This window comes from Crinia signifera, chromosome 5, assembly GCF_055691185.1.
Source record: "Crinia signifera chromosome 5, ASM5569118v1, whole genome shotgun sequence".
Classification (NCBI taxonomy): Eukaryota; Metazoa; Chordata; class Amphibia; order Anura; family Myobatrachidae; genus Crinia; species Crinia signifera.
In genome coordinates this window covers 228,336,872-228,359,828 of record NC_139221.1, presented here as the reverse complement: position 1 = coordinate 228,359,828, position 22,957 = coordinate 228,336,872, and the positions used below count along the sequence as shown (strand labels likewise).

Genomic DNA, 22,957 nt, shown 5'->3' with positions numbered 1-22,957 from the left:
TCCAGCAACTACCCCTGATGCACACATGGTGATTGTTGGTGCTGCAGATTACATACCTGAATAATAGGTTGAGTAATAAATGGATGTAGATAGGGCATTAGCTTACAGTACACATCAGCAATATTAAGTTGTTGAGCTACTGTAGTAATAAAGCCTACAGCTCCATATCGTATCCACAGGTTTGGGTGGCACAAGAAGGGTGCTGAAACAGTAAGAAGAGTATTTATTGACAATATTGTAGCTGTACAAATGACACTCAGAACTACCACACATTGGCCCTTATTCTGGTTCACTCACAAAGGCAAATTCCTTATCAAATGGAGAAAACCATGTGACTGCAGGTGGGGCAGATGTAACATGTGCAGAGAGAATAAGATTTGGGTGGGGTTTTACTTTAAAGTGAGATCTCTATTGCAGTGTAAAAATAAATCAGTCAGTATTTTCTCTGCACAGAAACAAAATAACTCACCCATATGTACATGTTACATCTCTCTGCACAGAAACAAAATAACTCTCCCAAATCGAATTCTCTCTACACAAGTTACATCTGCCCCCCCCCCCCCCCTGCAGTGCACATGGTTTTGTCCATTTGAGAAGTAATTTGTCTTTGCGAGTGAACCAGAATAAGGGCCATTTTTTACTGCAAACTCTAATAGCAATCTCACCGCTGCTGCAAAGTTTGATCCGTTTGTAAAAGTCACAAATACCAACAACAGTAGTGCTCTGCCCATCAACCACAGGTGAAATGGGGGCAATGCCCGCAATGTAGCTTCTGTCATTTCATAGACTGTATTAAATAAATGACAGTTAAGCACTATTCACACTAGGCGACCCTGGCCGCGGCCGATATAGTTAATAATATCGGTTGTGAGTGGCTGATACCGTATCGGTTAAACGATACCATTCAGTAATGTCACCAGGACCTGCTGAACAAGCAGGTCATTTGGCTATATAACCAAATTGACCTATATTCAACAGAAATCAAGGATCGTTAACAATGCGTGCTCCCAAATGTCATTTTTCAGCAATATCTTTCACATTATCCTGTAGTGTGTATGGGGCTAAAAAAAAAGCTGATTGGTTGCTCAGGACACTTTTTCTACTTTACCAGATACATTTATTTTATTTATTAGCAGCTATTTATATAGCACTCACATATCCCGCAGCGCATTACAGAGAAAATGACGCCACTCAGTCACTGCCCCAGTCGAGCTTATAAACTATTTTCTACCACATGTACACAAATACATGCTAGGGATAATTGTGTTGGGAACTTATTAATATACCAGTACATTTTAGAAATGTGAAAGGAACCCCACGGACGCATGGGAGACTATACAATCTCCAGTTAGGGCAAACATGCGAACTGAACCCATGAACGCAGTGCTGTGAGGCAGTAATGGTAAGTATTACACAGTCCATGCTGCCCCCTTAAAGTTTTTAATAACATGGCTGCAGTTCATTTATTAAGCTAATGTTGGGCTCTTTGGTATTAAATTATACAACCCATGTCTCTCTTTAATACTCAAAAACTGTCAAACCACACTACTGTATAAAAACAGTCATTAAATTAACATTGTGTGTCATTTCTCGACCACAGAATGCTTTGACTGCCTAGTTTTGGAGGAAAAACTTTAACTAAAATAGTCCCTACACATGGCAGTCCCCTGCTATAACATAGACATACAGTAAAGCTGTACAGATTCTCACATACCAATGTCACAAGAGAACTCATAGATGTGGGGTTTCTGAAGGAGCCCCAGTTGGCACATACAAGTGAGAGCATTGAGAGCCTTAAATATCACAAACTCTTCTACGTCGCTCAGTCCTTGCTGCAGAAGTGGCTTTAGGATAGAGGAACTCTGCCATCCCACATATGCTGCAACCCCTGCAAAACAGAAGCAATTCAACACAGAGCTTAGTGAACAAACTTATATAAGATCATTACTTTATTAGTTACTAATGCGTAAATATAACGAATGTTCATATATGCATATTCATTCTAATCTTACCATTCAGTTCAGTTTCATGCTAAACATTCTGTTTTCCTTTACTGTGGTCAGTTAGAAAGTTCTACATTTGCAAAATAATGTTAAGAACTCACAGTCCAAGGCAGGGCACAAATCATCTATATAGAGGGATATCCAATTACCCCCCCCCCCCCTTTAAAACATCAGGAGTGGAAAACTGATGTTTTTCGTAGATTTAAGCAGGTGAAAAAAAATCCCAGATAAACCAGCACTTGCTGCAGTTATGAAAGGTCTACAACAACAAGGGAGTCTTGACTGACTGCAAGCTACAGGACATAGGTAAGGTGGACCAGTTAAAGGAGGAGACAAGCATCTCATTTTTAAACATCCGTTTAACACACACCCGGAAAAGCTTGGCCTGAGCAAGGTTTCTGCATGCTGGGTGCCCCATCAGCTGAAGAGCAGTAGGAGGCTAGGGTGACTTGGTGCCACCACATGCTGGCCAGGTTTGATGGCAGTCACTCAAACTCTGTCTGGATCATCAGTAGTGATGAATCTTGGATCTACAGTTTTGTCCCCAAGACCAAACAACAGTCAGCCCAGTGGGCCACAGATGGAAGTTTGCCACCACAGAAGTTCTGATGTAAGAGTAGCATGGCCAAGAATATGGCAGTGCACCATCACTGGCAACTGGTACACCAACTGATTCCCACTGCAAGTTCTGGAAGCCATATTCAGGCACCGCCCAAGAACTTGCACTCGTGATATCCTTCTCCATCACGACATTGAATCTGCCCACAAGTCCAGGAAAGTGGTGGATTTTCTGGCCCATGAACGCATCCATGAGCTTGATCATTTGCCATCATCAGTCCACACTATTTCCCTGCGACTTCTTTGCATTTCCACAAATCAAGTGCAAATGAGGAGGATGATGCAGTTATTGAATTAAACCTTGAATATCAACAATGTGTACTTATCTACTAACATAACTGGAGGAAAAATAATAATACAGGGACAAAAACTAAAACAGAAATTAATGGTAGGGGAAATGCTATCCATAGTTATTAGTATACACAGTAAATATTAAGGGGGTACTGCTTTCTCACGTCCCCTATATCACTAGCTTTAACCTTGAATTGTTCTGCGTGTTCTGAGGTATGCATGCTTGAAGTTCATACCAGTTGACACTGAATGACATGCTGTCGGAGAGTATCAAGTTTAATTATTTTACCCCAGCAAAATGATAAGAGAAAACTGCAAAGAGATGAACTCATATAATACACTTGCAGGGTGCAATAAGTAATAAATGCAATTTCCTGACCGTGGGGTAGATGTTTGAAGCAGTGATAAGTGAGCCAGATGAGAAGTGACTCATGGCAACCAATCAGCACAGAATTAACATCTATAATTTGCATAATATAAAATTATAAAGAGCAGCTGATTGGTTGTCATGAGCCACTTCTCCTCTGGCTCACTTCTCCCTTATCACTGCTTCATACATCTACCCTACAGTTAGGAAATTGCATTAGAAATTACCTTTCACTGCTTTGTTTGGGAGTAAAGCTTGTAAGTTGTCTTTTATGTAGCCACTTTATTAAATAAAAACATTACTAAAAATCCAAACACATTATTATTATATATTATTTTTTCCTATTGGAGCAAAATAAAAATCTTCAATGAATGGGGGAATTTGCTGATATAATACAGTTTGTCAGGTTACAATATTATATAATGTTTGTGATCAATTCTATGTTATACAGTTGCACAGAATCATAGAATGGGTGTGTACATACCAACAATGCTGTCAAAGAAAGCTCCTCGGAGATGCCAGTCATTTTTATCATTGAGAAAGGTAATCATATGAGAAAGAAGAACATCATTGGCTTTTTGTCGACCGAAAAACACACAAAGTCTTGTTATCCCATTTTCCATAAGTGTCTGCTTTACGATGTTCTCTGGGTCACTCAACAATGTCACCACCTTTTGCTGCACCATCTCATGTAAAGCCTGCAACTCTGCACATAAAGTACAAGACAACACAGTGCTGTTAGCTTATTAAAAATAAAATATTATAAACATTTGCACAACGATTGTTATCAGTTAGCCATGAGCACTATCACCATGGCAACTGTTTTGTTTAGCGGCACCGACGGACCTCCAGCGTGAGTGCATTTTGCCCCGCTTGATGATGCTGGTTCTGGTCAGACCGTATGTGTGAGAACACCCACGCCTGTGTCTAACACCAAAGGTATTTAAGGTATGTTTGGTTGTAGTGAGTAGAGCCTGATGAAAATACGTTGCTGTATTGAAACGTTACTATTGCTGTTACATTAAAGGTTGCATTTTGCTGATAATACTAGAAAAAACTAAGTGTCCAGGAGTTTTTGTCACGCTTATTACAGACACATAGTAAGTAAGTAGTTTTATTAAAATAGCGCACATTCCACTGCATTTTGTGGCATGCACCGCCGTTTTAATGGTCACACTCGCTGTTTCCACCTCGCCAAAGGGAAGCTGCGATTGTTATAGTTGTTTACCATCCTGTGACCCGTAGCACATTTGGCATCAGCGCCAAGCAGGGTCTGGCTTTCAGGACAAACAGATTGCAACCTAGCTGCTGCTCCCTGGAGAGACCCACAGTGTGCCATCCACCAGCCGACATGTGTGGTCCATCTGTTCCCAGCGGGCAACGGGTGGAACATAACACATTAGGCTGCCAAAGCAGGGACAGTGGCAACACCAGCGGTTTACCTGGCTTCACTTTTTACCATATTCCCGAGCACGGTGAGATTGACTGTTATAAACTGGGAATAATAATAACAGTTTTATTGTCATTGTCATCGCAATAAAAAAATTGAACAACAACGAAATTACAATACGAAGCATAAAAAGACAACAATTAACGATCTTGGTTAAAATCAATAATTGCTAAAGGAAAGAAACTGTTTCTCATACGTGTAGTTCGAAGCTTAGGAAGCCTTAACCTTTTCTTTGATGGTAAAAATGAGAACATATGGTAATAAGGATGGTGGGGATCAAGCATAATACTATCTCTTTTGCGCCGGCAGTTCTTAACAAAAATCTCTTCAGTAGAGGGCAGCTCACAGCCTATGATAGCTGCGGCAGAATGGATTACCCTATCTAATTTAATCAGGTCCTTTTTTGTGCTGTTGCCAAACCATACCACAATGCAGTATGAGATAATACTTTCGATAACTCCTCTATAAAACCTAATCAAGTTTAATTGAGAAAACCCAGCCACCTTGAGCTTCCTAAAAAAAAAGACGTTGGTGAACCTTCTTAACCATCAAGTCAGTATTGGTAGACCAAGTAAGGTTTTAAGAGAATCTCCACAGCATGACAGAACCTTGGGTAATTACATCCCCTTTCACACCATGCTTGCTATATTGAAGCCAGCAATGTAGCTCCAGTCGCCAACTGCTTGATTGATATTATTAGCGAACGGTCTTTTAAGAAATAAATTTATACTATATTTATTATCATTATATATTAATATATTAACTTTATATGTAAATATAAGTGTATATATTCACAAATACCCACGGGAGGTGTGTGAGAACTTTTATTGTCATAATAAATATACGTTGATTTTATCATATGGTTTCATGCATCACTAAGCGTCATCTGGGTTTTTGGCTGTCTCGCTAATTGATTAGGAGCTGGCACACCTCTTTCCCAAGTGGCTGCTGGGGTGCATTTGCTTTGGTGAGCAGTACTGTATATAGCACAAGCGCCTATTAACCAATTATTTGCCTGACATACCTGTGTCATAGCTCTCACTGGGGTGTGAGACCTCGTCCAGCTCTTCACTGTTTGGGTCATTCTCCATGTTCAGGTTCTTCAGCTGCACCAGTTCTAGAAACCGAAGTGCCGTCTCGGCCAGCAACGCTATGTTTTCTTTACAAACCCACCGTAGTGAGGAAAAACACAGAAAATTATGTCTATTACTTCCAACAAATGAAAGCACTGACAGGCTCTAGCAATAAGGCCACTGTTACTACTAGAATTAGCAAACACAAAAGAGTGGGCCAAGTGACTGACTTACTGTAAAGCTAAATCACTTACATGCATACTTGCCTTCTTTGGATTTCACCAGGAGAGGCAACACGTCAGGGGGGCGGGGCAAGGCTGACATCACTTGGCCACGCCCCCATGCTGGAAATTGCTGTGATTCGCGGGCAGTGGAGATGGGGTGGGGCTTTAATGCAGTGATCGCGTCATTTAAGCCCCGCCCCCTCCCCGCGGACCCGCAATTTTACATTAATTAAACCAGCGGGCAAGGGGGGAGCGGGGGCAATCACCACAAAGCGGGAGACTTACCCACCTTCTCGGGGGGCCGGGAGAAGGACCCGATTTTCGGGAGGCTCCCGGCCATTCCGGAAGGGTAGGCAAGCCTGCTTACATCGCTGCAGTAGACAAAGGTAAATACAGTATTAGCTGTACAGGAGCAGAAATAGATGTATGTCACCAGTCAGCCTTTGCACTGCTTCTTGGACTGACTGGTGGCATATGTGATATTCTAAGGTGGTTTAGTGACATAGGGGGTTATTCTAGTTCACTCTTCATGACAAATTCCTTCTTAGATGGACAAAACCATGTGCACTGCAGGTGGGGCAGATATAACATGTGCAGAGAGAATTAGATTTGGGTGGGGTTTTACTTCAAAGTGAGATCTAGATTGCAGTGTAAACATAAAGCAGTCAGTATTTTCCCTGCACAGAAACAAAATAACTCACCCAAATCTAATTATCTCTGCACATTTTACATCTGCCCCCCTGCAGTGCACATGGTTTTGTCCATCAAAAGGTGCGTACACACATACAGATTTTTCTGTCTGATCTATCTGTTGGGAACAAAACCTGGAAATGTATGGGAGCATATGACAATCAAAAATTTCCACCCAAATGCAGGAAAACAGAAAAAAATACATGCTTTGTTATATCAGAATGATTAAACAATTTGTCTGACTGATCACTGTCTGTTTTCAAGTGTTTGGGAACAATTTTTTGATTGCCAGTTGCTCCCATACTGTACATTTCCAGGTTTTTGTTCCCACCAGATAGATCAGACAAAAAAATCTGTACGTGTGTACGCAACTTAAGAAGGATTTTGTCAGAAAGAGTTAACTAGAATAAGGCCCATAGTGACTTACAGATAAGGTATGGCTGATGTTAATTTAGCACTGACTAGTAGTAATAGTATTTAACAGGTTTGGCCTGGTACCTTGGGTTTAAGCACATATTTGAGCTAAGCTAATAATAAAAACTCTAAAAAGCTTTCAAACCACATTTTTTATACATTGTTAGAGCAGCAATACTGCCATCTACTGCCTGAAGCATAGGTTTGCTTTTTGTTTGCATATTAAACTGAACAAATTCCATATCCATAGAAGATTATTACATTCTTAAAGTGCATACACACTGGCATTTTTGCCCAGCGTGTTTGCTGACAGATGATGGGAAAATCGCTGGACTGAAAAACTCTCAGTGCAAACACACTGAACATTCTTCGCCCATTTCAGCCATTTTTCCAGGGTTATGGTATAAATCATAGACAGTCATATGGTCGACAGGGTCAAAAGGTCGACAGGTAAAAGGTCAACATGGTTAAAAGGTTGACATCCAAAAAGTAGACATGGAAAAAGGTGGACATGAAGTTTTAATGTTTTTAGGGTGTCTATGTCGACACAGGTTAACATGGACACTGTCTAAGTGTACCGCGTCCCCTATATGACTGTCTATCATGAGTCAGTCTATGATCAGTCCGGATACCACTTTCCAGGGAGTGGACAGCTTTCCAATGCATTACAAGCAAATGAGCGGCCGGGCTAGCGATGATGTGGAAGCGCACAGTTCTCACCGCTCATCGCTGCGATGTACATAGTGTTCATTCTAGCACCCGCCATATTTGAAAACCCATGAAGTTCCTCTTCCCTGCCTGGGGTGTCGCTGTCTGCTGTGGTGTTTCTAGCACAGGTCTGGTTTGCATATCAGTGCTGATATACAGGACTTAACCACACACCTAGTGTGTCTAATACCCCACTCTCCCCTCCCCACTTACTAATTGTATATTTTGAACTGTTGGCTGTGTGAGGGGTCACCGTTGGACACGGTCCCCTACCCTAGACACTGACCGGTATCTGGCGCCAGAACCGGTAGTGTCCCTGTTCGTTCTAAACCCACTAGAGCGAGGAAGTGCAGGCAGGCACCCCTCTGATGTAGCTCTGTGGGAGAACATAGTACGTGATTCCACTGGCTCCAGTAAGCTAGCAGCAGCACTGAGACGGAATTGTGTCCGTACTCAGGCGCCTGCCAGCAGCTACTTAAGAGAGCCCAGGGCATAATTGCAACATTGCAGACTATTATAGTTACCCGGAACCACTTTACTAATAAATGATTATTACATAACGCAGTTCAGCAGCAATATAATCCAAGTCATTATTGGGAGATCAATCAGTGGGGTTTCCACTAGGTGAAGGATTTTTATCCTTTTTTACTTCACTAAATGTTGTCTCATGTCTTGTCAAATTTTTCTTTTATATTTCGCAACTATTTTAATTAATTAAATAAAAGTGACGTTTTATAAATAACTCTTTCTCCAGGTGCACCATAAAAAGACACTCTTTTCTTTACTGATAAATATGATATACAGACCACACTATGCTAGAAACACCACAGCCGACAGCGACACCCCAGGCAGGAAAAAGGAACTGCATGGGTTTTCAAATATGGCAGGTGCTAGAATGAACACTAGTACACACTGGGCGGCTTTCCAGATGAAAGCAGGTCAGATGCGTAAACTGAGCTGCTTTCAGCTTAAAATCACCCAGTGTGTATCGGCCTTTACTTTCCCAATCTCATAATGGAAAAGTGGTTATGTTACCACTAGTTAGCATAGAGTGCTGAATGTGGCTATTTGTATACTGGGTAAAGCAAAGACATTTCACCAACAAATAAGGCTATTTTTCTTAAACTATACGTAAACAACTGCACATGCTGAGCTAGTCCACCACTATCATAACTAAATGGTAGGTATAGGCATCTGTGGTCCTTAGCTGTATTACACAATATTACAGCAATGCAGAGACTATTTTATTTAGATATTGCACTTATGGTAGCTTCAGTGTGTCGGCTTTTGGTTTGCCGCCGCTGAGTACATAACATTACAAGTCCAAAACAAGACCGTGCTTATTGAGCCAACATCTAATTTGGGCACTATGGAAACACATTTACAATACAATGCAAGATTTTTTTAAGCCAATTTTAAAAAACATTCTATTTGACCTACGGGTCGGATTCTGAGTCAAGTAGGTATGCCTGAAAAGTTCTACGAGCATATGTCACACAGCGATCTATTAAGATATTGGGCCTGATTCAGACCCAGTCGCACATCTGTGAAAATAGCTATTAAGTGATTTTCACAGATCCGCACACGCGCATTTGTGTCAGCCCGAGCCCTGAAACTGTGATCACAGCCGATTGCAGTTTCAGAGCCGGTAGGGAGTTGCGGCGACACGGCATTTTGTGGGAGCAGCCTGGGCACCGCAGGCTGTGGCTCTCCCGGAGAGGAGTGAATAAAAGTAGGCAGGTATGATCATATCTCAGATCCAGTCAGGCGTCTACATCAGATGCTGCTTCAACACTCGCTTGCTCACCCATTCTATTTTGATAAACAGTGCATTCAGAGAGAGAAGTATTAAACTTGAGAGAGAGAGACTGGAACACTTGCACAATAGCTCATGTACATTTACAGACTGTGCTACATACATTTAAGAGACTTGGCATAACCAGTTTGGAGCACAGTGAAAGTAAAAGTCATCCAAATGGAAAGTCTTACCTGCATATGCCAATCTAACAATAGTTGCTTCATCTTGAGCCAGATGTGCTATGCCAGGCAAGATGTATTCTGGGTAAATGTTGATGTCATTTCTAGGCACCTCCTTGACCAAGGCTAAAACCTTTGTCAGTGTCCTTACAGCCTCAGCTTTCACCCTGGGCACCGAGTCATTACTAAAGTGAAGTAGGTAGGGAGTGATGCGGTTCAGTAAAATCTCCACACTTAAGCGTGGGACAAGATGAAGGATAAGCTCCAGGGCCGCCAGTTTAGAGTCACAGTACTTCAGTGTTTGCAAACAGGATGTGATAACTGACACCAAGATGAGTAGGCCATTTTCCTTGGTCTCGCACTCTGTTTTCTCACTTTGATCATCTCCACACAGATTATGGATGATGTTATCTAGATCCTTTCGGATAACTAGGATACGCTCATCAGCAGAATTGAATGTTTCTTTAGCAAACTGAGCCATGTACGGCTGCAAAAATGTGTAAAATATCTCAGGAAATGCGTTGCCCCTTTGTTGTTTCAAGTAGTCTTCTGCTGCCAGTCGTTTTTCAGGTTCACGCCGGATCATCTGTGTTACCTTACAAATACATTCAAATATTTTATTAACTTGATGTACGATAACATCAGGCTTATAGTGCATGTATATTTTACCAAGTGAGATTAGGCAATTTAATGTGTTAAAAGTGAACATAAACTAGGATACTCACATTATTGCACCAGAATAATTTGCTACTGAGATGCAATGGATTGTCTAAAGATCCAGGGGGGAATTTACAAAGATGTGTATTCTACTTCACATGTGATGTTGCTATGGGCAACCAATCAGATCCTGTCTACTACCTTCTAGATGGTGCTAAATAAATAAGAAGTAGATTAGAATGTGGAATACACATATTAGTAAATCCCCCCCTTCCCCCCCAAGTGTGGTGGTGATCCAGTTTCAAATACCCAGCACAGAGCATTCTACAGTAAAGCCCCCATACACTGCTGCCAGTTAATACATGTAAACTTTGCATGCAATAACCCGCAAACCACATTTTGTATACGATGTATTCTATCCCAGTCATGGCTGCCAACAAATCTTTGTGGCAGCAATGACGATCTCCGAATCCAATCTGATGTGGAATGAGCCTCGGATTGGTATCGGAGGTAGAACACATACAATATGGCACTTTTCACACTATTTATCCGCGCGATTGCACGAAATCATGTGAAAAAGAGCCATATCGTATAAGTGAACAGGGGCCTTAAGTTAGTGGCAGCATAATTCTGAGTAACCTGGTGTCACCTTGACAGGGTTACCAAAAATTCCCTGTTTAATGGCGACTCAAAGGCATACAGGGGAGAAGATCATACTTTCCCTTACAAAATGGGTACTATCAAAATCAACATTTCTAGATATAATAAATAGAAGAAATTAATATAAATAATAAAAAAAAAAAATAGATAAAATCACCTTACTTAGGGCAACAATGCTCCCAAGAATAAGGAGAACATGTCATGTCTTTTGTGTGAATGTAAAGGCCCATACGCACTGGGCGACTTTTGAGTGGCTTTCAGCTCTAAGCCGCCCAGTGTGTATGCCCCAGCGATGAGCGCTGCTGCACACTCCCACATCATCGCCGGGAAAGCACAGGGAAGGCTTTCAGGATGGCTTTGCATAGCGCTGCACTATGCAAAGCTGTCCTCCCATCACTGACAGCGCCAGGCAGGGGGAAAGCCACTCAGTGGGTGGTATTCAATGAGGCTGATTCGCCAGGTTTTTATGGCGATTTTGTGCAATTGGTGTCAATTGGTGTCAAAAAATCTGGAATTTTATTCTGAGGAGGGGCATGCTATTTTTATTCATGTGCTGTAAGCACATGAATATATATTTAATTTTTTTTTTTACACAGAGCAGCCAGCAGGGGGCCGGAGCCAAGCCGCTCATTAGATATTCATATATTCACTTCACCCGATCATTACATGTGCATGATCGGGTGTAGTGAATATACCCGGTCCCCTGCTGGCACCCCCGGGGGGCAGCCTGTGCTGCCTGGCTCCCGGGGAGCCCACCTCCCCCCCACAAACGTTCTGGGGCAGGCAGGGAGACTTCCATCTCAGTGCCTGCCACCGTCCTCAGGCTCCCTGCGGCGTTCGCCGCAGGAGCTCAAATTCGCCAGTCAGGGGCAGCGAGCCCCTGACTCGTTAAATACCGGAGCCGGCGAGGCTCCGGAACGTGGCGAATGTGCAGCGAATCCTAAACAGGATTTGCTGCACGTCACCGGTATTCACATTGAATACTGCCCAGTGTGTATGCACTGAGCGGCTTCCCCCCCCCCCCAGCGAAGATAGTGAGTTCATTGCATAAAATTGACCCCGGCCTCCAAAAAACATCCTTCCACTGTGTCCCCCACTCTCCATTTCTTCCTAACTTAGCACTTATTTATTTATTAACAGTTTCTTATATAGCGCAGCATATTCCGTTGCGCTTTACAAAGGGGACAGTGATACCACAAAACAGGGTATTTACAGACAGTCAAAATGTAGGAGGGCCCTGCTCGCAAGCTTACAATCTATAGGGAAATAGGCATTGATACATAAGGATAGATACTGTATTCTTTATTGCATCGATTCCACCAGAACGCAAGGTTCTATGACTGGTTCTGGAATTTGATAAGCTTGCCTGAAGAGATGAGTTTTTAGGGAACGCTTATAGGTTTGGAGACTGGAGGAGAGTCTTATTGTGCTTGGGAGGGCATTCCACAGAGTGGGTGCAGCCCGAAGAAAGTCCTGCAGTCGGGAATGGGAGCGAGTAATGAGTGTGGATGAGAGACGCAGATCTTGGGAGGAGCGTAGAGGTCGTGTTGGATGATATTTTGAGATAAGATATGTATGTTGGTGTAGTTTGGTTTCTGGCTTTGTATGTAAGTAAAATAATTTTGTATTGAATTCGGTAGAATACAGGTAACCAATGAAGTGACTGACAGAGTAGCTTTGCAGACGTTGAACGTCTGGCTAGGAAGATTAGCCTTGCAGCTGCCTTCATGATGGATTGTAGTGGTGAGAGTCTGTAGACTATGCATGGGTATACCATGCCTATACTATGCCTGATACAGAATTCAACTGAGGAACTTTGTTACTGGAACATATACTGTGTCTATGCCAGACAATAGACAAGTGGTTCTCAAACTGTGGGTCCTGACCCCAAAGTGGGTCCCAACCTTCTCAGCATGGGGTCGCAACTCCATGTTACTGACCATCAGACTGATGACTTTTCTAATCTCACTGAGTGATTGAAGGAGTGTGAGAAATCTGTTGAGTTGTCTGTTATTTTAGACTCCTCCCATCACTTTGTGCCTCCACAATGCTGCCATGTATGTGCTGTCTGCTGACTACACATGTGATGTGATGACCTTCTGCAGTAACTTGCTGGGGTCCTGTCATTATTTTTATTGTCTGATGGGGTCCCAGAGCAAAATAGTTTGAGGGCGCCTGCACTAGACAATTCCATGTAAGTGTAAATATTTGTTAAAATAACAGTATGTTTTATAATATGCTTCCAAAGAAAAGCCCCATTAGCCCAAAAAAAGCAAACAATATGAAATGTACTTGTTTAGACTAGGAAATGAAAATTTTTTGTGGTGACACATGCAAAGTAACAGCCCTCCAGGTATTAAACGCTACAAATTATTACAGCTTATTCGTTACTTTATTTCTGTGCGCAAGGGCTTGTAATATCAACAATGAAATATCCCTACCATATAGGTTTTATTTTATAGTGTTCTCACTCATTTTGATGTGCATTAGGAAATAATGGAATTCTACAGTCCAAACCAACTCTTGGAAAAAATATTTTGTGCACACACACACAGTACTAACACAGACACACACACAGTACTAACACAGACACAGACACGCACACATATATGATACTTACACAGACATACCGTACTTACACGAACAGTACTTACTTTCTTACATACACACACACACACACACACAATAGTGGTCCATACACACTGGGTGGCTATGCCCAGTGTGTATGGACAACGATGATAGCGTTCATCGCTGCAGGGAAAGCCACTCAGTGCATACACACTGAGCAGCTTTCCCCCTGCCCAGCGCCGATGGAGGGGGGAGGACGGCATTGCATAGCAGAGCGCTATGCAAGGCAGTCCTGGAAGCCGCTCATCTGCTGGTATAACCAGCAGATGAACGGCTTTCCCGGCGATTTTGCTGGAGTGCGCAGCTGCGCTCACCGCCGGGCCATACACACTGGGCGGCTTTGAGCTGAAAGCCACTCAAACCTGCTGTTTTGAGCGATTTTCAGTTCAAAGTCGCCCAGTGTGTATTGGCCTATACAGCAATTACAGACACACATACAGACATACAGCAATTACACAGACACACAATACTTAGACACACACTACTTACACAGACACACACACACAGAGAGATATACAGTACTTATAGACACAGATAGGACTTACCAGCTGCCTGATACTGCTGTCTTCAATTTTGCCCAGAACTTGATCAGGTGAGAACTGCCCTTTTTTGTAAGCTAAAAGCTGGGACAAGTCAAATAGCGGCACACCTTCAGTGAACAATTCCGCTATTACACACCCTGCAAAAATACAAGGGATAGCAAGCAGGTAACCACTGTTTCTTCATAAAATATAGTGATAAAAGTATGCATTATTTTAGAAATGTGCAGGTCCGGAATTACCCGGATTTCAAAATGGGATCTTATTGGCTATATGCTGTCACATGTTTTTGCTCCAAAACATGTGACAGCTGGATAGCCAATAAGATCCCGTTTTGAGATCCGGGTAAATCCGGAACTGCACATCTTTACATTCTTTTACATTCATTGGCAGCATGTGGGCTCAAACACTTTTCATAAAACCTTATGCTAAAAGAACCTATACATACACAGGGGCGTAACTATAGCACCGCAGCCCCCGCCACCGTGCAATGTCTGCTGTATGAGGGCAGCCATTTTCTGGTGGTCCTCAGCAGAAGAACGGAGCCGCCGGGACCAGCGCGATAGGTAAGGCTGTGGGGGATTGAGGGGGGGTTTGCATGGGCGGCGGGGTAGGGGTGCTCGGCGGGGGGGCGCCCAAAACGTAGCTATGCCACTGTACATACAGTACATATGAAAGTGATTAATGGCTATTTTAAACTGAATTACATCAAATTGATCACTTCACCCACCATGGAGAGGTCTCGAGGAAGGTATTACATAATGTACCAGAACTACAAAGATAACCAAAATTATTCCTGCTAACATTTTATTGTTTTTAAAGGAGACATTGGTAAAATAAGTTAGTTTGGGAGAACACGTGTGACAGGAGACAGAACTAATCCTTCCTTCACATCAACTTTGTTAACTTCTCTGTTTTAGATGAAAATAAGGCAATTCATAGAAAACATGGTACCTGCAGAAAAGATATCCATTGCCCGCTTAAGGTCCCCTCTTGTTCGTTGGTTGTTATTAGTGAGATCCACCAGCGGTGTAGATGGGTCTTTAATTGACTCAAGCTCTGTAGAAAATGTGGTGCCATCCACAAACCTCTCTGGGGCTATGTAACAAGTTCTTCTACGAGAAGTATCAAAGAAATAGTTAAAATCAGCTGGGTTGTCTTCTGGCAGATATGTGGGCTTAAAGCTTGCAAAGTCTGTAAGAAGGACCCAGTTCCAACTGGTCACCATCACATTTTCTGTCTTTATATCACCATGACAAACACCAGACTTGTGTGCTTGATCCACAGCAGTCAGGATCTGAAATGCAATCCAACGCTTCTCAATGTTGTTGAGGAACGGGCGGGTGCTGATGCGATCATAGAGGTTATCTCTGACATATTGTCTAAAAAGCAAGGCAGCTTTCTCATTCAGCGTGAACTTTTGAAATGGAAGGCAATTCTGGGAGGAGCACAGACGAATTTTTAACTCTTCAAGTTCCTGCTTGTAGTTGGTGAGTGGCAGTGATGGATCTTGTATGGCAAAGACCTTGACCACAACCAAGCCTTCCCGATGCTTGGCTCTAGCTACTTTAAAAAACCGTGTACTCCCCAGGCTCTTGTCATACTCAAAGTCATGTATATCTGAAAAATAACTATCCAAAGATAAGATCTGAGATGGGGCTATTCCTGCAAGCTGGTTCCCCATGGTCCAGTTACCCGTTTTTCATCTGTAGTCAGTAGCTATTACACAAGGTCTAAAACAGAAAAAAAATTGTGAGCTTGTAATAAATTAGTAATGGAACTTCTATGTCTAAAAGCCATCTGTTTACAAATGCTACATAAAGATAAAGGAATAACAATAAATGACTATCCCATATCAGAAAAGGCTCCTGCTGCCCCATACCCACACCTCTACGTGGGGAATTGAAGTGCTTTGCATTCCAGTGACCTCAAATTGGCACTCAGTGGAGCAATTTAAGTGTTGGTTTGTTCGACCACGGACAGCCATCAAAGCGGACAATGGGGCAGATGTATTAAGCCTTAAAAAGAGATAAATCCAAGGGTGATAAGGAGAGATAAACATCCAGCCAATCAGCTCCTTTTCAGCTGACTTTTTTCAAACACAGCCTGTAACATGGCAGGTAGCAGGTGATTGGCTGGACATTTATCCCTCTTTATAACCCTTGGATTTAACTCTTGTTAAAGCTTAATACATCTGCCCCATTAATATTATGTTGTTGGGCTGAGAACTAGTACTTAATAAGCAACTATTTAAACAAAAAAATATTTTTATCTTACTTATCTTATTTATTACAAGTGTCATTTCAATTTCTGAACAAACTTAATCTTTTACTAAATTTAATGTTAACACTGTCTGCAGTTAAATATTCTTTATTTTCTTGACAAACCTAATATGCACAATGGGTTGGAGTCAGAGTTGTACGCTAATACAACTGCATTTGCCATTTCCTTTTATTGCGATGGAACTGCTAATGGTAGCAAGTGAAGCTGCCACCCAGAAACAATAAAGGACACCCACCGGATCTATAGCGACTCATTTGTAATGTGTACACATTTGCAGGCTATATGAAGCAATGGGCAACACTGGCTGCGCCTGTAGGTCTATGGCTGCTCAGACCGGACTCTTGTTCGCAGCTGATGTCAGCTACACCTCCCGAAATAATAATAATGACCTGCCTGCGTTTTCGCCACCACTTCTAAAAAAAAACGGTCCCTTCCTGTCAATCTCTCTTCTATTATAATCTGAGAAGTTTGACACATACACAATGAGAGCTGCAAACAATGACACAATTGTGAAAATATTGGTATTGCGTACAACTGTTAGGCCTAATATACAGTAGGTTATGTTTATTATATGGCATTTATCACATTGTTTATCACATTTCATTAACACCTTTTACCTCAGACAAAAGGTAGAAGCCATGGAAACTACTATGGCTCCCAGATTAGCCAATCAATTCTTAGGACTTTGCGGCAAGCCCTCTGCCCGCCTAACATGCTTTGGGGGTGAGATTGCACCTATGGGCCTAATGTCCAAAACCTGGTGGTCTAGGGAGGGTGGGTAGGTTTCCGGTGGCTAAAGCCGCCTACCTGTCTGTTGGGAGAGACTGCAGTGGAGAGCTTTGTTCAGCTCTTTGCTTCTCACAGGCTGCTACACACTCCAGTCCTCATATTCTTTCCTCAACCAATGCTCATCCTGGCCAGTGGCGACGTCTTCTTGCTTCCTCAGCGGTGACCAGAGCTCTTCCTGAGGGCTCTTAATCACTACTGCCCCCATACTGAAGTTTCTGTACATCTGACATAAGAGGCCATAAGCAGGCAGAGCTATGGCTGGTGCCTTTTTGCAATTGGCTGGTGAACAGTGCTAAATTTAAACAGGGTCTTTTATAAGTTTTATGCGTCTTTATAAGTTGGCACCAGTGCCAGCCAACAGTGTTGGGTAGCCGGTTCGCCACCTCAAATAATGATGCATGGTGAAAACACTGGTCCTCAAGGCATCCTATCAGCCCTGGTCTTTAGGCTATAAATGCTTGAGCACAGGTGGCTTAACTATTACCTAAATTAATTTGATGTAACTAGTTATTTCCTTAAGTTAATTTGATCCATAAGAATTGATATCAATATAACCTGGACCATCAGGGTGTCTTTAAAGCTGTGTACACACGGGGGCGATAGGGGCTGAAATCGCTGGAAATATGGTCGCAGGCGACCATATTGCCAGTGATGGGAGTGTGCCCCGCGATAAATCGACGGGTGCACGCTCCCGTTTTCAGCCCCATTCTAATCGCTGATGTAATCAGCTGGTCGCAGGAGCAAGCTCCTGCGACCAGCTGATTACATCTGCGGCACCGCCCGGTAGAGGTTCCCTTTCATCAGCAACCATCTCTGGTCGCTGATGAAAAGGAGAAACTGAGCAATATATTGCTCAGCCATATATTGCTAGCAATATATGGCTGAGCAATATATCTCCCCCGTGTGTACGGGGTTTTAGGAGTGAGTTTGGGAACCACTGGCCTAACCTAAAACCTGGACCATCAGGGTGTCTTAAAGGAGTGAGTTTGGGAACCACTGGCCTAACCTAACCCAGACCCTGTCGGGATCCTGGCATCTGTACTCTGACCACCAGCATCCTGACCGCTGGTCATCTGTATGTATCCCACAACGTATTCAGATACCCCTGCTTTATAGTATGTCTGGAGCTGACAGTTGGAGATCTCTTTCTTTGCCTCCATGCTTAGGATTTTTGTTAAATAAATTAGTAACCCAAATTTTGCCACACATCTTTGTCTTTATTTACGTGAAGTCACAGCTGGTACAGCTGTACTAGCTGTGGCTTCATGCAAATAAAGACAAAGCAAGTATTCAGTAACAAACCGCCCCACCCACTCACACACAGTTTTGGATCTGATCAGCACTGCAGGCAGGAAAAGATTTCTGGACAGTGAGCCCTGCCCCAGGCCTCCAGCCTAGTTATTATTTTAGCATTAGTTGCCAGCCCCCATCCCATTAAAATGACAGAACAGTAATATCAGCACCTATGGCTGTGCACTCCTGAACAGAGCAACACTATATAACTGCTCCATCAGGCACCATCTAGTGGCCACAGGCACACACAACACATGAATTCCCCCCATTGAGGTGAGAAGCAGCATTCGCCTTTTATTATATAGGATGGTGGGGTCAAGGTAGGTATCCTGCATCTACAGCAATAGCTGCAGTAACGGCCAGCTGTACCATAAGAGTGGGCATGTGCTGATGGAAAAGCAGCGGTTGTCAACCTCTGACATGTCATCTTCTGGAGAACTACAAGTCACAGCAGGACACAATGGTATCTGTAGCCCATCAACAGCTGACGAGCGCCCACATAATTGTGTGGCGCTGCCAGTGCAACAGATCTGTATGCGGGCATACTGCAGTCATGTGACCGGCTCACCGCAGCTGGGTATGATGCTATACAGTCGCCATACCCGGCAACCAGATGAGGCGGGACAGGCGGTCACTTCGAGCGGGTGTAACGCGTCATACCTGCTGCGCCAGGCCACTGCTGGCTTCATATACCGGGAGAGACCGTTCCGTACGCCGGAAGCTGCTCGGAGATATACGTTAAGCCGTCACAACACTAACACGGCGGATCCAGCTGTCCCCGCCCACTTCCTGATCGGCAGCCATTGGGCGCTGTGTATAGAAATAACCAATGGCAGCGCTGCCTTGCGGTGAGACCGTAAGAGACGTCCCGCATCAGCTGTTTTCTGGTGGCATTGCCTGAATGCTGCTGTAAGGGGAAGGTACAGTAGCAGAAAGATCCCCTTCGCCGGGAGCACTTTTCCCATCATGCGCTGAGTCCATAAAATGGAAGATGTCCGGAATACACTGGACAGTGGCCGCTGCTGCTGCTGCTGCTGCTGCTCCATGCAAGGAGTTTTCCAGCAGTTGTGGCTTTCCTAAGGTGACATTTTAGGTGGTGGGGAAGGGTCATACCATGCTCAACTGCATGAGAGCCCTGCCTGGTGCTGGAAAGATAGGACCAGAAAAGATAGGACCAGAAAGTATGTGTGTGTGTGTGTGTCTATATATACTAGTTAAGGCAGGGCCGTAACTAGGGGGGGGGGGGGGGGGTCACGCGCACCGGGCTCTGCATGGGGGGGCTCTGTCGGGCCGGGCAGTGGGGTCCGTGGATGGGCAGCGTGGTTCAGGGGACAGGCAGCGTGGTTCAGGGGACAGGCAGCGGGGGTCCGGGGACGGGCGTAATGGCAGCTGGAAGAAAGCTACGCTATTTGCCGGGCACTGCATGGGGGGGTGCTGTCAGGCCGGGCAGCGGGGGACGGGGATGGGCAGCGGGGGTCCAGGGATGGACGTAGCGGCAGCTGGAAGCAAGCTACGCTATTTGCCCGGCGTGAAGCAGATTTTAAAAAGACTTGCCGGACGCTGATTGGCTGAATTCTCTCAGCCAATCAGCGTCCGGCAAGTCTTTTTAAAATCAGCAGCGCTTCCCGCCGCCAGGCAAATAGCGTAGCTTACTACAAGTGAAAGCCGCCGTTGTGCTGTCCGTCCCCCTGCTGTCCGGACCGGAACCCCCACTGGTTCCGGCCTTGCCAACCCCGTACCCCGCTGCACAACAGAGGTATGTGGACGCAGGGTTCGCTCAGCCTCCAGGGGCAAGGCAGTCATTTGGTCACCTCTCCAGTCAGGGGGGAGGGCGACCAAATGACTGCCTTGCCCCGGGCGCCGGAAACCCTAGTTTCGGCCCTGGCTAAGGTATCCAGTGTTGCTAGGATTTGATGGTGCAGTTAGCATTACTTGAACTTTATACTTGTCTTGTTTTAATCTTGACAGCTCTTCCAACGGGATGCGGTCATCTATTAGAATGAACTTAGGTCTACAGTCATTAGGTCGACCCCGCTAGGTCGACTGGCAGGAAGGTCGACCTGACTTAAGGTCGACATGGGCCAAGGTCGACATGACTTAAGGTCGACTGGTCATAAGGTCGACATGGGGTTTTTCACTGTTTTTTGAGCCGACGTGCCGACAGGCGGTATTTCATGCCCTACCATCCACTAGGGCGTGGAGGAGGTTATTAAAGCTGTGGCGAGCGAAGCGAGCCACCGTGCCCGAAGCATTGCGAGCGATGCGAGGGTCCAATTCTCATTGCCAACTGTGTCCATGTTGACTGTGTCGACATTTGGACCAAAAAAAAACAGTGAAAAACCCATGTCGACCTTATGACCAGTCGACCTTCCTCATGTCGACCTTTATGCAAATTCGACCTTAAGTCATGTCGACCATGACCCATGTCGACCTTAAGTCTGGTCGACCTTCCTTCCAGTCAACCTAGTGGGGTTGACCTAATGACTGTAGACCTAAGTTCATTCTGACAGATGTACCGATTCCCTTCCAACAGACCCAGGAGGTGGCTGTCTAGTTTCATTTTTATTGATGGGGTTTCGCCTGTGGCCATCATTCCCAGACTTTGTCTGAGCAGCAATCTTTTTTCACACCAGGAACCAATGCACTTAGCTAGGCATCACAGTCCATTTGTCATCCATCTGTAACACAGGGTTGCTGACTTTAAGAATCTCCTCTCCGGGAGAAGCCCGGAGAGGAGCCTTTCAGCAGCAGTTCTGAGGGCGGGGCTTGAGCGTGGCATCATTAAGCCCTGCCCCTAGGATGCAAAATAGCCAAATTCATGGATCTCTGGAGGGGGGCGGGGCAAAAATGACGCGATTGTGACATTTTAGCTCTGCCCCCTTCTCTGAGACCCACGGTTACTGGCATTTAAATGCCGACATTGGGGGCAGACGGCTGTGATTGGGGGGCGCAGTGGGGGTCCCCCTGAATCCGGGAGGGTTGCCCACCTTTCCGGGGGGCCGGGAGGGGTCCGATTTTCGGGAGACTCACGGCCATTCCGGGAGGGTAGGCAATCCTGCTGTAACATTTCCATTAAAGTCTATCTAGTGGAAGGCCCAGAACATGCCCCATGGAGTGCCTGATGTACACCAACTTGACATAGGACAGCGATGCTGGCCACTCCAGTAGGCATCCCAGACCAAGTGTCATACCTCTCTGAAGTTCTCATCCATATCCCACCAGCAGAAGGCCCTGAACATGCTCCGCAAGTTGTTCCCAGCATACATCTCTCTGTGGTTGGCTCCTGGATCTGACCACATTTTAAACCCAATGTCCTCTACCGCCTCTATGTTTTGCAATATCTCACTTCTCTGACCTTTGTGTAGTGGCCGGAACCCTTTTTGGACCCACATGGGGTCAGGATTGGGGGTCTTATAGGCTTGAACCTAATCTGGACCCAATCAAGACCCAATCGTGATGTCAAGAAAAGGGGTCGTATACTTGAAAGACAATGGAGGAAGACAAACCTGGCAGAGAATAAATTAAATCTAATCAAACACATTGGAATATACCAATCAACAATCACCCGCAAGAAAACAGAGTTCCTTTCAAATGAGATCATGGCAAATAGAAAATAGGCCCACTCAGCTTTTCCCATACAGTGGAGATGCTTTGCAAACCAGCCTGATGTAACCCTCTCCAAGTCAAGTTGCAATGAGTTTGCTAAATTCTTTGCAGATAAAATATCTATCATCCGGGTTGGAATACCCACAGTGACACCAAAGGAGTACCAACATACCAAGCCTGCCAGTGTAAGACACCTGCCTTCATGGGACATCTTTGACCAAGTGGATGTACAATACATTGGTGAAATTTCCCGACTGTTGCGTCCCTCCCCTTGTGATTGGGACCCTGCCCCATCCAAGCTTCTTTTTGGGTGTATGGAAATAATCGTCCCTGCATTCGCAAAAATAGTTCAATGCTCTTTGCAGACAGGTGTTTTTCCCCGAAGAAATAGTCAGACCACTTCTTAAAAAATCTAATTTAGACTCTGACTGCATGACCAACTACAGGCCAGTATCAAATCTTCCTTTTCTAGGAAAGGTTATTGAGAAAGTGGTTGCAACTCAACTAGAGACCCACCTGTCAGCTCATGATATTTATGATCCATTCCAGTCAGGATTCAGGAGAAGACATAGCACAAAAACCGCTCTGGTATGTGTGCTCAATGATCTTCTAAATGCAAGGGATAGAGGATACTGTTCAATCCTAAAATGTGGCAATGCATGTTGGAACATGTAGTTTCACAACATC

At 44.3% G+C, this 22,957-nt stretch overlaps 1 protein-coding gene across 1 annotated transcript in view; it reads right to left on the bottom strand.

Annotated features, from left to right (window-relative positions):
• The window catches only part of PIK3R4 (phosphoinositide-3-kinase regulatory subunit 4), a 49,267-nt gene extending 29,790 nt beyond the window's left edge, over positions 1-19,477 (bottom strand). Inside the window, exons 1-8 of the mRNA XM_083188605.1 lie at positions 19,325-19,477; positions 15,254-16,032; positions 14,306-14,439; positions 9,828-10,410; positions 5,754-5,888; positions 3,764-3,985; positions 1,715-1,888; positions 57-202 (exon numbers count right to left, since the gene is read on the bottom strand). Coding sequence (XP_083044731.1) covers positions 57-202; positions 1,715-1,888; positions 3,764-3,985; positions 5,754-5,888; positions 9,828-10,410; positions 14,306-14,439; positions 15,254-15,983 — 2,124 coding nt within the window. The 5' untranslated portion in view covers positions 15,984-16,032; positions 19,325-19,477. The remainder of the gene's footprint in view (positions 1-56; positions 203-1,714; positions 1,889-3,763; positions 3,986-5,753; positions 5,889-9,827; positions 10,411-14,305; positions 14,440-15,253; positions 16,033-19,324) is intronic.
• Between the last annotated feature and the right edge of the window lie 3,480 nt (positions 19,478-22,957).